Source organism: Medicago truncatula, chromosome 4 (genome assembly GCF_003473485.1).
Source record: "Medicago truncatula cultivar Jemalong A17 chromosome 4, MtrunA17r5.0-ANR, whole genome shotgun sequence".
NCBI lineage: Eukaryota > Viridiplantae > Streptophyta > Magnoliopsida > Fabales > Fabaceae > Medicago > Medicago truncatula.
In genome coordinates, this window is record NC_053045.1 from 13,462,411 (window position 1) to 13,476,498 (window position 14,088).

Genomic DNA, 14,088 nt, shown 5'->3' on the forward strand with positions numbered 1-14,088 from the left:
TAAGCAACTAAGAGGATATTTTAGAGAAGGATCTCAAAATGTGATCCAAACTAAAAAATTCGGGTTTTTATGAGGACCAAGGTGCTAATGACTTTGAAAAAAGATCCGTGTAAATACATTTGCAGGTGTTTTCTTAAACACAAGGGTCTTAAAATTTTGGAATGTGACATCATCTCCTCATCTGAAATTTATTTTATCATAAAAGACATATTTTCTCATCATACCGAGCATCTCATGTGCTCTATGTAATTCATATTATAGAATAAAAACGGCATAATCACGTTATAAAATTCTCCACAACATGTCAACACATTTTAGATTTTAGAATTTCAATAAAGTGGCGAGAAACCCATACGGTAAAAAAAAAAAGGAAAATGCCAAAATAAAATAATTGGGATAACTAGGCTTTCTAGCATCTCTCAGTTTGAACCGAAAGAGGGACATTTATGTGAGTAGGGCCACAAGTCTAAATGGGTGAAACACATATTGGTGTTGATGGATTCATAAAATTGTAGGTTTTAAATTGGTTTAATAGAAGTTTTGGTCCCCTAAGGCTTTGTTTGCGAGTTTTGAGGGGAAGGAAAGAAAAGGTTAAGGAGGGGGAGGGAAGGAAAGGGACGGAAGGGAGAAAGGAGGGAAAACCTTTCCCTTGTTTGGGAGCTAAAAAGCCAATAAGGTAAGGAGAGATGCAGGGCTTATGTTATAATTTTACTATTTTACCCTTTTTCCTCTTAAAATCAATACATTGTTATACTTCATAAATTTACCTTCTAATTTATTCAAAACAACTTATCTCATGAAAAACAAATTATTACGATCTATTCTTGTAAAACAACTTATTTATAAAAAAAAAAAAGCTTATTACAACCACTTTTCAAAAACAGCTTATTCAAAACAGCTTATTTATGTAAAACAGCTTAATACGATCTCTTTTTCAAAAACAACTTATTCAAAACAGCTTATTTATACAAAACAACTTAATACGACCTCATTTTCTAAAACCGCTTATTCAAAACAGCTTATTTATACAAAACAACTTATTACGACCTCTTTTTCAAAGAGAGCTTATTCAAAACAGACAAAACAGCTTAATAGGATCTCTTTTTCAAACACAACTTATTTTTACAAAACAGCTTAATACGACTTCATTTTCTAAAATCGCTTATTCAAAACAACTTATTTATACAAAACAGCTTATTACGACCTCTTTTTCAAAAAGAGCTTATTCAAAACAGCTTATTTATGCAAAACAGATTAATACGATCTCTTTTTCAAAAACAGCTTATTTATACAAAACAGCTTAATACAACCTCATTTTCTAAAACCGGTTATTCAAAACACCTTATTTATGCAAAACAACTTACTACGTCCTCTTTTCAAAACATAACTTATTCAAAACAGTTTATTTATATATAAGCTGTTTTGAATAAGCTGTTTTTGAAAAAGATATCGTATTAAGCTGTTTTGCATAAATAAGTTGTTTTTGAAAATGAGGTCATATTAAGCTGTTTTGTATAAATAAGTTGTTCTGAATAAGCAATTTTTGAAAATGAGGTCGTAATAAGCTGATTTATATAAATAAGCTGTTTTGAATAAGCTGTTTTTGAAAAAGATATCGTATTAAGTTGTTTTGCATAAATAAGTTGTTTTGAATAAGCTGTTTTAGAAAATGAGGTCGTATTAAGTTATTTTGTATAAATAAGCTGTTTTGAATAAGCAGTTTTAGAAAATGAGGTCGTATTAAGCCGTTTTGTATACATAAGCTGTTTTGAATAAGCGGTTTTTGAAAATGAGGTTGTAATAAGCTGTTTTGCATAAATAAGTTGTTTTGAATAAGCGGTTTTAGAAAAAGAGATCGTATTAAGTTGTTTTGCATAAATAAGCAGTTTTGAATAAGCGGTTTTAGAAAATGAGGTCGTATTAAGCTGTTTTGCATAAATAAGCTGTTTTGAATAAGTAGTTTTTGAAAATGAGGTCGTAATAAGCTGTTTTGAATAAGCTGTTTTTGAATAAGAGATCGTATTAAGTTGTTTTGCATAAATAAGTTGTTTTGAATAAGCGGTTTTAAAAAATGAGGTCGTATTAAGCTGTTTTGTATAAATAAGCAGTTTTTGAAAATGAGGTTGTAATAAGATGTTTTGTATAAATAAGTTGTTTTGAATAAGCTGTTTTTAAAAATGAGGTCATATTAAGCTGTTTTGTATAAATAAGTTGTTTTGGATAAGCGATGTTTGAAAATGAGGTCGTAATAAGCTGTTTTTTTTTTTTTTTATAAATAAGTTGTTTTGAATAAGCGGTTTTAGAAAATGAGGTCGTATTAAGCTGTTCTGTAATAAGCTGTTTTGAACAAGCGATTTTAGAAAATGAGGTCGTATTAAGCTGTTTTGTATAAATAAGCTGTTTTGAATAAGCGGTTTTTGAAAATGAGGTCGTAATAAGCTGTTTTATATAAATAAGCTGTTTTGAATAAGTTTTTTTTGAAAAAGATATCGTATTAAGTTGTTTTGCATAAATAAGTTGTTTTGAATAAGTGGTTTTAGAAAATAAGGTCGTATTAAGTTATTTTGTATAAATAAGCTGTTTTGAATAAGCAGTTTTAGAAAATGAGGTCGTATTAAGCTGTTTTGAATAAGCTGTTTTTGAATAAGAGATCGTATTAAGTTGTTTTGCATAAATAAGTTGTTTTGAATAAGCGGTTTTAAAAAATGAGGTCGTATTAAGCTGTTTTGTATAAATAAGCAGTTTTTGAAAATGAGGTTGTAATAAGATGTTTTGTATAAATAAGTTGTTTTGAATAAGCTGTTTTTAAAAATGAGGTCATATTAAGCTGTTTTGTATAAATAAGTTGTTTTGGATAAGCGATGTTTGAAAATGAGGTCGTAATAAGCTGTTTTTTTTTTTATAAATAAGTTGTTTTGAGTAAGCGGTTTTAGAAAATGAGGTCGTATTAAGCTGTTCTGTAATAAGCTGTTTTGAACAAGCGATTTTAGAAAATGAGGTCGTATTAAGCTGTTTTGTATAAATAAGCTGTTTTGAATAAGCGGTTTTTGAAAATGAGGTCGTAATAAGCTGTTTTATATAAATAAGCTGTTTTGAATAAGTTTTTTTTGAAAAAGATATCGTATTAAGTTGTTTTGCATAAATAAGTTGTTTTGAATAAGTGGTTTTAGAAAATAAGGTCGTATTAAGTTATTTTGTATAAATAAGCTGTTTTGAATAAGCAGTTTTAGAAAATGAGGTCGTATTAAGCAGTTTTGTATACATAAGCTGTTTTGAATAAGCGGTTTTTTGAAAATGAGGTTGTAATAAGCTGTTTTGCATAAATAAGTTGTTTTGAATAAGCGGTTTTAGAAAAAGAGATCGTATTAAGTTGTTTTGCATAAATAAACAGTTTTGAATAAGCGGTTTTAGAAAATGAGGTCGTATTAAGCTGTTTTGTATAAATAAGCTGTTTTGAATAAGGAGTTTTTGAAAATGAGGTCGTAATAAGCTGTTTTGAATAAGCTGTTTTTGAATAAGAGATCGTATTAAGTTGTTTTGCATAAATAAGTTGTTTTGAATAAGCGGTTTTAAAAAATGAGGTCGTATTAAGCTGTTTTGTATAAATAAGCAGTTTTTGAAAATGAGGTCGTAATAAGATGTTTTGTATAAATAAGTTGTTTTGAATAAGCTGTTTTTGAAAATGAGGTCATATTAAGCTGTTTTGTATAAATAAGTTGTTTTGGATAAGCGATGTTTGAAAATGAGGTCGTAATAAGCTGTTTTTTTTTATAAATAAGTTGTTTTGAATAAGCGGTTTTAGAAAATGAGGTCGTATTAAGCTGTTCTGTAATAAGCTGTTTTGAATAAGCGATTTTAGAAAATGAGGTCGTATTAAGCTGTTTTGTATAAATAAGCTGTTTTGAATAAGCGGTTTTTGAAAATGAGGTCGTAATAAGCTGTTTTATATAAATAAGCTGTTTTGAATAAGTTTTTTTTGAAAAAGAGATCGTATTAAGCTGTTTTGCATAAATAAGTTGTTTTGAATAAGTGGTTTTAGAAAATGAGGTCGTATTAAGCTGTTTTGTATCAATAAGCTGTTTTGAATAAGCAGTTTTTGAAAATGAGGTCGTAATAAGATGTTTTCTATAAATAAGTTGTTTTGAATAAGCGGTTTTTGAAAATGAGGTCTTAATAAGCTGTTTTATATAAATAAGCTGTTTTTGAAAAAGAGATCGTATTAAGCTGTTTTGCATAAATAAGTTGTTTTAAATAAGTGGTTTTAGAAAATGAGGTCGTATTAAGCTGTTTTGTATAAATAAGCTGTTTTGAATAAGCTGTTTTTGAAAATGAGGTCGTAATAAACTGTTTTGTATAAATAAGTTGTTTTGAATAAGATGTTTTTAAAAAAGATGGTAATAATTTTAGTAATGTCTAAAATTGGAATTTTGAATTATTAAGAGGGCAAAATCGTCAATTTGTATGTTTAACCCCTCAATTTGGGGGAACTTTAAAATTGGACAAATGAAGCCTTTCAAAACCCTCCAAAATCTTTCCCTTGTTTTTTTAAAACTCGCAAACAAGGGTTTACCACTCAATAAACATTTCCTTCCCTTCCCCTCCAAAACCCAACTCGCAAACAAAGCCTATGTATTTGAAAGTTGCGATTTTGGCGTCCTAATAACAAAATAAAATTAAATTCAGTCCCTCTAATTGCTGTCCCTTTTGCAGTTTTGGCCCCCTAGACCAATTTTGACCATGTCAATGCTAGTGGTCGCCACATGTGTAATTTTTTTTAATTATTAAAAAAATAAAATAAGTTAAAATAATTATTTTTTAATTAAAAAAATAAAAAAACATTAAAATAAAATAAAAAATTACACATGTGGCGTCCACGTCAGCATTGACTTGGTCAAAATTGCCCTGGGGCCAAAACTGCAAAATGAGCAGTACTTAGGGGGCTGAATTGTATTTTATTTTCTTAAGAGGTGAAAATCGCAACTTCATGATACTTAGATGACCAAAACTACTATTAAACCTTTTAAATGTGACATAGAATCGCCACCCTAACATAGACCATGGGATATATTTAGTAAGTGTTTGTTTTGGTGATGGAAGCATAGGTCACGTGCAGGGCCATTCCTACAAAAATGGAGGCTTGACTCTCAAATAAAAATAGGCCCCTAGTCAAAATAAAAACACATTTTTTTTAAAAGAGCAAAAAAAAAATATAATGTTTTTTATTTAATTTTTTGAGAGAATAATTATAATGTTTGTTTTTTTAAGAAATAATTATAATGTTTGTTGTTAGAGCTTATTGGAAGAAGAGGAGATAGTATTTAGAACTGGCCAAGTGCGATATAACTCCCAACTAACTAACGAAATTTGGACAAAATATTGGCTAATAATAACGTTGCTTACTTTGTTCACTTTTTTGTGGTGATGGGATTTGAACACCAGATCTTACATGCATTATATATTGTCTATACCAACTGAATTAAGCTCAGAAGGACTTGTTCACATTGTTATTTAAAAAATTTGATGTTTCCCAATCACCTAAAAAGGAAATGAAACTCCTATACCCCACGTCAATTACAACTTATCCCGCAAAAAATATGGTCTAGAATTCTCTAATCTTTTCCAATGCAGTGATTGGCTATTACTAGCAGTCATTATTGTCTTCTGCAATTGTTGATAATAATCAGTCGACTTATAGAGATTTTTTTAAAGTAAATGGTCATTTTAATCTTAACTCTGCATCTCGTTGTCACATAGATTATTGATTAAGGATTAAAAATAAAATAGTCATTGAATGTGCTTTTTCGTGATCAGTTTAGTCTCTGATGCAAAAAACTTCTGTTAATTGATGAGGTTACAAATGTTTGTGTTTACAAGGTGCATGAGGTATTACAGGGACTAAAGTGAAAGTAATAAATAGTCGCTTTAATCCTTACACCAAAAATCAGTATCCTCAAATTGATTCGAAAATAGTCACAGGGACTATATGAAGAGATTTGGATTTGGGTCTGATCCAAACATAAAACGAAACTATTAATTGATTGACAATTACTTTTCCCACACTATGTGCTACTCGCACGTCTTGTAAAACTCTCAAAATACCCTTCGGATTATATAATCCGAATTTGATTCCCATAACTTTTCGGATTATATAATCCAAAAATTCCTTTTACCAGAATTTTAAATACACTTTGGTTTATTTTATATTATTTAGATGCCAAAATCATAAAATAAATAAAAGAACAAAATTGATACACATAAAATCTCATTTTATTATGGCTTAAATAGGTCTTTCGTCCATGCAAATATAGGCCATTTGAATTTTCGTCCCTGAAGTTACTAATCCTTCCAATCTGTCCCTACAAATATTAATCATTTGACTTTTGGTCCTAATTACATCTGATTAGTAACTTCAGGGACGAAAATTCAAATGACCTATATTTGCAGGGATGAAAGACTTATTTAAGCAAACCACCTCGCCCAATCATCACTTGCCACATGGGCACCACGTCGCTAATGACAGCCCACCTCAGCAAAAAAACTAATTAGGACCAAAAGTCAAATGATTAATATTTGCAGGGGCGGATTGGAAGGATTAGTAACTTCAGGGACAAAAATTCAAATGACCTATATTTGCAGGGACGAAAGACATATTTAACCCTTTTATTATTATATCGATACATTTACAATAAAATATTTTTCTTGTATAGGGAAGGAGGATTTGGGTGTAACTACATCTGCTTCTGAAGAAGATGGAGGTGATGGGGTAAAGCAAAATAGCGTGTTTTGTCCTCACTCGCACGCTTACCGGGAAACTTCCCAGTAGGTCACCCATCCCAAAATTGCTCCAAGTCAAGCACGCTTAACTGTGGAGTTCTTATGGAATGAGCTACCGAAAAGAAGATGCATCTTGTTGATATAGGTAGTACCAAACAATTCTTATAAGCCTTCCTTCAACCATGCAGTCCCATACCTGCACGGCCTCAGGAACCCTCTCATTCCGGTGTGATTCGGTTCCTCTAGAAGCTGTCAGGAGCCGCTCATTGTCGTGCCTTGTGCACCGGCGACCACTCCCCGCCCTCGTCAGCCTTGGGTGTTACAGAAAGAGATCTTGATGGCCAACCTTGCACCCAAACATATCAACATGACACCTAGACAAACCGCACTTCTTTGCAGTGCATTGTCTTTGGCGAAATGAAACCGAATTTATTCGACACTTGTGAAAAATGAAGGAAACTGCGTACCTTATGTAGGGTGCGGGACATTTCAGATTATATAATCCGAAACATGATTTTTTTTCATGTGGTTTACATTGCACCGACATTTTCTGTGGTCCAAGACGCCTAGAGACCTCTATAAATAGGCGTCCTTGAATCAAATCAATTTCGAACTCAACTACAGAGACACAGAGGATGGATGATGTTGAGTATCAACGTCCGTCGACCGACTCGGTCAGAAGTGTGCGGTTCAGACGGACGATGAAGATCATGAACGAAGACGGCGTGAGAACCATGTTCTCGATCTTTGGTCAGTACAGTACTTGAGGGCTGATCTATGAACTACGAAGAGATCAGGGCACTAATGGATGCACCACACGAAGACATTAATTTAGATGATGTGCTATGTTTTATTTAATTATGTGTTTTATGTTATTTTTATTACGTGTTAGTTATACGTTGTTGAATTAAGTTGTTTTATTATGTTTTAAATAATATATATTATTTAAATTTTCATTATGTTTAATTTTACGTAAAAGATGTTCATTTAAACGCTTAAATAATTCGAATTCAACTCAATTTTATACGGTGTAAGTATAATTCAGATTATGTTGGTGATTCAGATTTTATACGGTGTAAGTACCTCAGGGTATGTGTCCATGGTGGAAAATGGAGCTATATCTTGATCATCTAAGAAGCAACCAATTATGACTCTTTCTACTACCAAAGCTGAGTATGTTGCAATAACTTCTTGCTCATGTGAGAGAATATGGTTAAGAAGGATAGTTAATTACCTAGGAGAGGTTCAAAATAATAGTACTGTTATGCATAAAAGATGCAAGCACATAGATGTGAGATTTTATTTTCTCAGGGACTTGACTAAAGATGGAATCATAGAATTGTTACACTGCAATTTACAAGATCCAGTGGCAAATATAAGGATCAAGCCTCTTAAGCTTGAAAACTTCTGCAAGAGAGCAAAGTTGGGAGTTGTTGATGATTTGGATTAAGAATGATGCATACTTGTAAACTATTATTGATAAATATATACTTTAAGGGAGAGTATATTAGGTTAAGTGCTAAAAACTTGATTAGTTTGTGTTTAGTCTAAGCTTGCATGGTTTACTTGTAAAGAAAGCTAGATTTTTTCACTTGATACTTTACTATTACCTACTTGATGTATTTTACATAACGTATGATAATATAAACACTTTTCTCCTATCACAAATAACATTGCTCATAATTATGGCAGTATAACTGTAGAAGAAAAATTTAAGGGAAAATAAAGATAACTTGAAAAATTTAAGGGAAAATAAAGATAACTTGAAAAATTTATGGGAAAATAAAGATAACCTTGGTTAAATCAATGGGGCGCTTCTCCTTATGACCTAATATCTCGAAGGCCTTCTAAATACACATCTGGTAGTAATATATTGGATGTACGTTTTATTGTCAAATATACATCTGATAGATAATTATCATATGTGTATTTAAAGGGTCTTAGAGATATTACAGCTTAAAATAAACGTCCAAATCAATAAATGGTTTGATTTTATGCATGGGTCAGACCTAAGTCTAAATGATCTCTTCCTATAGGCCTTGTCAGATACTGACATGTACTTAATGAAACTAGCCAAATAATTCACTATAAGCCGACTGATATTATCAATAATTGCAGAAGACAATAATGATTCCTAGTAACCAATCTCTACATTGGAAAGGATTAGAGATATTTTTTGTTTGGAGCAGATTAGAGAATTCTATACCATAATAGTATTTGCGAGATGTATATGCGATGTTAAAGTTATCTCTCAAGTTGTAATTAACGTAGGGTATATGAGTTTCATTTCCTTTCAAATTTCGTTAGTTAGTTAGTTCTCATCCATCTACACATCCTAAGAAGTAGGACCATATCCAATTGCCCTGTTCTGATTCATCTATTTGTTGTTGTTTTTTTCTATTTTATTTTTGAGCAATGATATTTGTATATCTATCTAATGACAATTTTGGTGATAATCATGTGTTTCTCTCTTCTTATCGGTCGAACACGTTGGAGAGAGAAAAAGGAAGATAGAGGATAAGAACAAAATGTGAATATGAGAGAGAAAGTTATCAAAAAGTTGTCACAAAATGGTTGTACAAATATCATTTTTTAAAGTAAGAGACACCTTTATCTATCCAGAAGTCCTAGCTCAACTGACAAAATGCTGAAACTGTTAGGCCGGATGCCATGACCGGGGTTCGAATCCCGATACCTCCACCAAAAAAAAAAAGACACCTCTATCTGTGATTGAGAAACTCTTGTATGATCACAAGAGTTTGGACACACTTCATAAATGAAAAAAAATATAAAAAAAATTAAATAATAAGTATTTTTTAAACTAAATTGAAAATAAAAATATCTTTCTATCCAACCTTCTTAGCTTGCTTGTCTTAGAAGAGATGATCCAACTCCTAGCAAGTCCTCATACTTATAGGACAAGAATGTGGTTTCCTTCATGAATGTAGAAACTTCAGAGATGTTGGATAGTTAAGGATTAAATGTACAAAACCTTTAGAATTTCCAATACATTTTCTAAGTTGAATATGTACCGGTATGCAAAATACATGTTTTGATCATTTAAGTTTGACAAAAATATCGAGGTCGTCCTTTAAATTTGTTAATTAAGTTTCAAATACCAAAAGAGGTATTTGGCCGTACTAGTATGTCTTAAGGTTCACAAATAAATTTCAGGACTTAAAAATGCTCATCCTTCGTTACAAGCATTGAAGTTATTGTGATTATTTAATAATAGAGAATTACTCCTTCCGATCCTATTTATATCTGGGTCAACATAAGCTGATATATCTGATTCAATTTTAACCGGTCTATGCAACATATTGCGCCACTTACCGGTCCATATGTCTTAAAGTTTGTATTTGCAAAGAGATTAGACAAAGGTTTTTAAAAACTGATCAATTCAACCCCTCTATTGCAATTTTCTGTTTTTTTTTTTTTGTCATAACAAAGAAAAATAGATTATGGAAGACACATCTAATGCAAGCTCAGAGAGAACTATAAATTACTGATGTGACTAAAAGATTCATCTTACCGATCATGGTTGGGATTTATTTTACTTTCGCTAACGATACTATACTTTGAAGTTAGTTATGTTCTGTTTTCAGTTAACGTTCGAATAATTTTTTCAGAGATTTATTTGAGTTCATTTATAAGCATTTTCGTACTTACATAGATTTAGTGTGTATTAATAATCTTTAGTTTTTTTTAATTGAGTCTTTTTTCCTAGAGCCTAGTTTCTGTTTTTTCTTGCTTTCTTTTTCTTGTCTTTGTTTAGCTTTGTAACAAAAAAAAAATTGAGTGTGGTGCTTTTTTCTCCTTTACATTAAAATTTCACTTAACCTTTTTCACATTTTATAACCCTCACATAACCATTGAGCAACAACTACTACATAAAAAAAAAAAATCTTTACCAAAGGGCAAATGCATATAAAAATCAACATAAATGCCAAATTCACTCACTTGTATTGGCATAAGTCTCAACAACTAATTGCTACACATTTACAATCTTTCACACACTTAAGTTTAACCACACCAACTTGAAGCTGCATAACTTGAGAATGCAACACTAATTACATTAATAATGCTGGAATTATGAATCTACCAAAACAATACCTTAATTGAGCTATTTTAACCATGTGAAGTGGCAAGTTTATTTATCAAAGCCAAAGCATTGCTAGTTAACTGAGCTACTTGCACAATGCTCCCTCTTACCAATGTCTTAACATTCTCCGTAGCATTAATCTCTTGAAATCCGTCGGTACAAGTGTTTTGATCCGTCAAAGCAGCACTAACCCATGTTTGTACATCACTCATTGTTATCTCAAAATTTGAAGTCCTAAGACGACTCATTTCATCGATAGACCTTCGTAGTTCATCAACGGAGTCACTCAGCACCTCGACGCAATCCTTCATAGCTGCAGCCTCTCTTGGGTTCAACTGCTGACCTTTAGAGAGAGTTGACATCAAAGCCGAGGTTGATTTTGCCGATGCAAGAGTCACGTTGAGGGCCGTTCCTGTTAAAAGCATTTGATTTGTTTGTATGAAATCGGCATGCTTCACTAGGGATGTGTAGCATAGTCTTGGGTAAGTTGTGGAACTACAAGAATTTCTAATGAATAAGGTGTTGGATTGTTGGTATGGTCTTTCATTTGCTTGGATAGAGTGTGTGATGAAACTAAAGGCAAAAATTGTTAGAAGGATCCTTGAAGAAAAGGCCTCCATTTTTTTAATCTTAATCTAATCTCTATAACTCAATTGGGTCTTGGGTGGTTGAGGAAAAATGGGAAGGAATGTGACCTATATATAGGACTCAAATTTATTTATTTTTTGTTGAGAGCACAAAAAACAAATCTTATGGAATTTTTTTTTTTGTTACTTGTGGAATTTTAATTGGTCCTACATTAAGCCAATAGGAAGATATTTTAGAAAAAGGATCTGAGAATTTGTTCCATACTAAAAAATTCGGTTTTTTATGAGGACCGAGGTGTGCCATGCGGGAAGGATGTGAATTTCAATTGTGCACATACTATGAACTAATAATGAAGCTTGTGTCAATAATTAGGAGTAGCTAGTTGGTGTTTATCTTTCCTTTCAATTTTAACTGATAAGAGTGACATTTATGTGAGTAGGGCCTCAAGCCTAAATGAGTGAAACATATCTTGTCCAAGTTGAGTTTGATTTTTTTTTTTACTAAATTATACTGGATCTTTTAAGTTATTTTGGTCACCACATAAGTCCTTTAAGTTTGATGTTTGTATTAGATTGATCATTTAAGTTATCACACATAAGTCCTTTTAAGTTTGTAAACATTTTTTATTTAGTCCTTATGTCACATCATCGTTTTTGTAATGTTTGATTAATAGAAGAACTAATTTTTTTTTGAAGAAACAAAAATGGAATATATTACGATAAACACTGTAATTGTTGAAGCACAAGACGTGCCAAAACAATCACATAAAGACTACAGCCCTGTCAAAATTATATCAAGGATAGTCAATGCCCATACATAGAAGCGGGCTCGACCACCAACTATGTGTACCAAAAATAAAGACTATGTTGCTAGCTTTCAACCACCACAAGGTATTTGATTTTACTTTATCTAACAATAGTGGTATAGAACTTTGACGATTCTGAAATAACCTATCATTCCGTTCTTTCCATAAAACCGAGACACATTGAAACCAAATCAAATGAAATAATGATTGACGCGATTTCAAACCACCTGCATATTCAATAAATTGCACAAAGTGATCGGAGATAGTATGAGAATCGACCCCTTCGACACCAAGCCAAGCCCGCACCAAAGGCCATAATGCACCAAAAATTGGACAAGACAAAAATAAATGATTCACATCTTCAACCTGCCCGCATCCCGTTACACAAAACCGATTTTCCACAGCTATAATCCCACGTTCCACCAAATTTGATTTAGTAGGTAAACGATCCCTCAACAGTCGCCAAGCAAGGATAGAAACTTTTAAAGGAACCTGTTTATGCCAAATTAATTTCATATTTTGATGAACATGAGGTTGTTCCTGTGATGTCAACAAGTCATATACACCACGAACAGTATAACCAGAACTAAATTGAAAACGTTTAAGATACTTATGTGTGACCAAAATAACTTAAAATTAATCTGTTACAAAGACTCGTGTGTAAATAAAATAACTTAAATGATAAATCTGTTATCGATCTCAAACTTAAGACCTCTTTAGCCTTTTTATTTGAGGAAGTATTTGCCACCACGTTTGTAATTCTACTATTTGGATAGTCCCCACATGGTGGTGGCGATGGAATCGATACCCTAAAGACCATGGGGCCTATTTAGTGAAAGGAGATTAGAGAATTATTGAAGATATTTCTTTTTTCGGATTTTTGAGGCTAAAATCATCTATCAAGTTGTAATTGACGTGGGGTATGAGGTTCATTTCCTTTTCTACGTGATGGGGAAACATCACAATTTTTAATTCATGCTATCAATTCAAAGCACTATTTGATAAAGAAACAAGCATTTGCACAATGTGAACAAAGTAGGACACAATATGGGCCAATTATTTTGTTCAAATTAGTTAGTTAGTTAGGACACATCCCACTTGGTCGGTTCTTCTTTATCTTATTCAGCAGATTTTGTAGATAACTTCGGATTGATTGGTCCCCTAGAATCGTATCGGATGGTAGAAGTTTGTCTTCGTGAGCTTAGCTCAGTTGATTTGGACAATGCATAATATATGCAAGGTCTGGGGTTCGAATCTGGCCACCACAAAAAAAAAAAAAGATGGTAGAAGTTTGTTAGAACATTTCATAGGCTAAGAGAATCTCCAAGGGATGGAGCTTCAATCAGTAATGCAAATTAGAGAGAACTAAATCATTAGAAGATAAATTTTTTAATTTTTTTAAGGAAAAATATTTATCATTTCATTAATAGAAAAGTTGAAAGAAAATTTTAGAGGGACTAAAATGAAAAGTTGACATATTTATAGGGATCAAAAACATATTTAACCTTTAATAATAAGTTGTTTAATATAACGAGGTACATTATAATAAGTAGTGGAACTAGCTAATGATGTGGCAACCCTACCAGAATGTGAGCTACCTCATTTGTTTGTCGTCTATAGAACTCGCCCTTGGAGTTTGTAAATTGTGAAGTGAACAAATGTCGACACACGGATCTAATTTGACTATCTCCGTAACATCAACCTGCCTGATGGAAAGCATCTATAGTAACTTTGGAATCAGATGTGAAATCCACGTTGTTGAAGGACATGTCGCTCAGCCATTGCATTGCATAATATAACGTCAACGCTTCCCCCATGG

The 14,088-nt window shown here is 32.1% G+C and overlaps 1 protein-coding gene across 1 annotated transcript; it reads right to left on the reverse strand.

Moving 5' to 3' along the window:
• Window positions 1–10,667: 10,667 nt before the first annotated feature.
• Window positions 10,668–11,566, reverse strand: LOC25491837 (21 kDa protein). Its single transcript, XM_013599877.3, has one exon. It carries the CDS (start codon window positions 11,494–11,496, stop codon window positions 10,903–10,905), a length of 594 nt encoding a protein of 197 aa, XP_013455331.1. The 5' UTR covers window positions 11,497–11,566; the 3' UTR covers window positions 10,668–10,902.
• Window positions 11,567–14,088: the final 2,522 nt, after the last annotated feature.

Excerpts from the sequence above, each read along its gene's own strand:
- LOC25491837 (XM_013599877.3), bottom strand. The coding sequence starts at position 11,496 with ATGGAGGCCTTTTCTTCAAGGATCCTTCTAACAATTTTTGCCTTTAGT.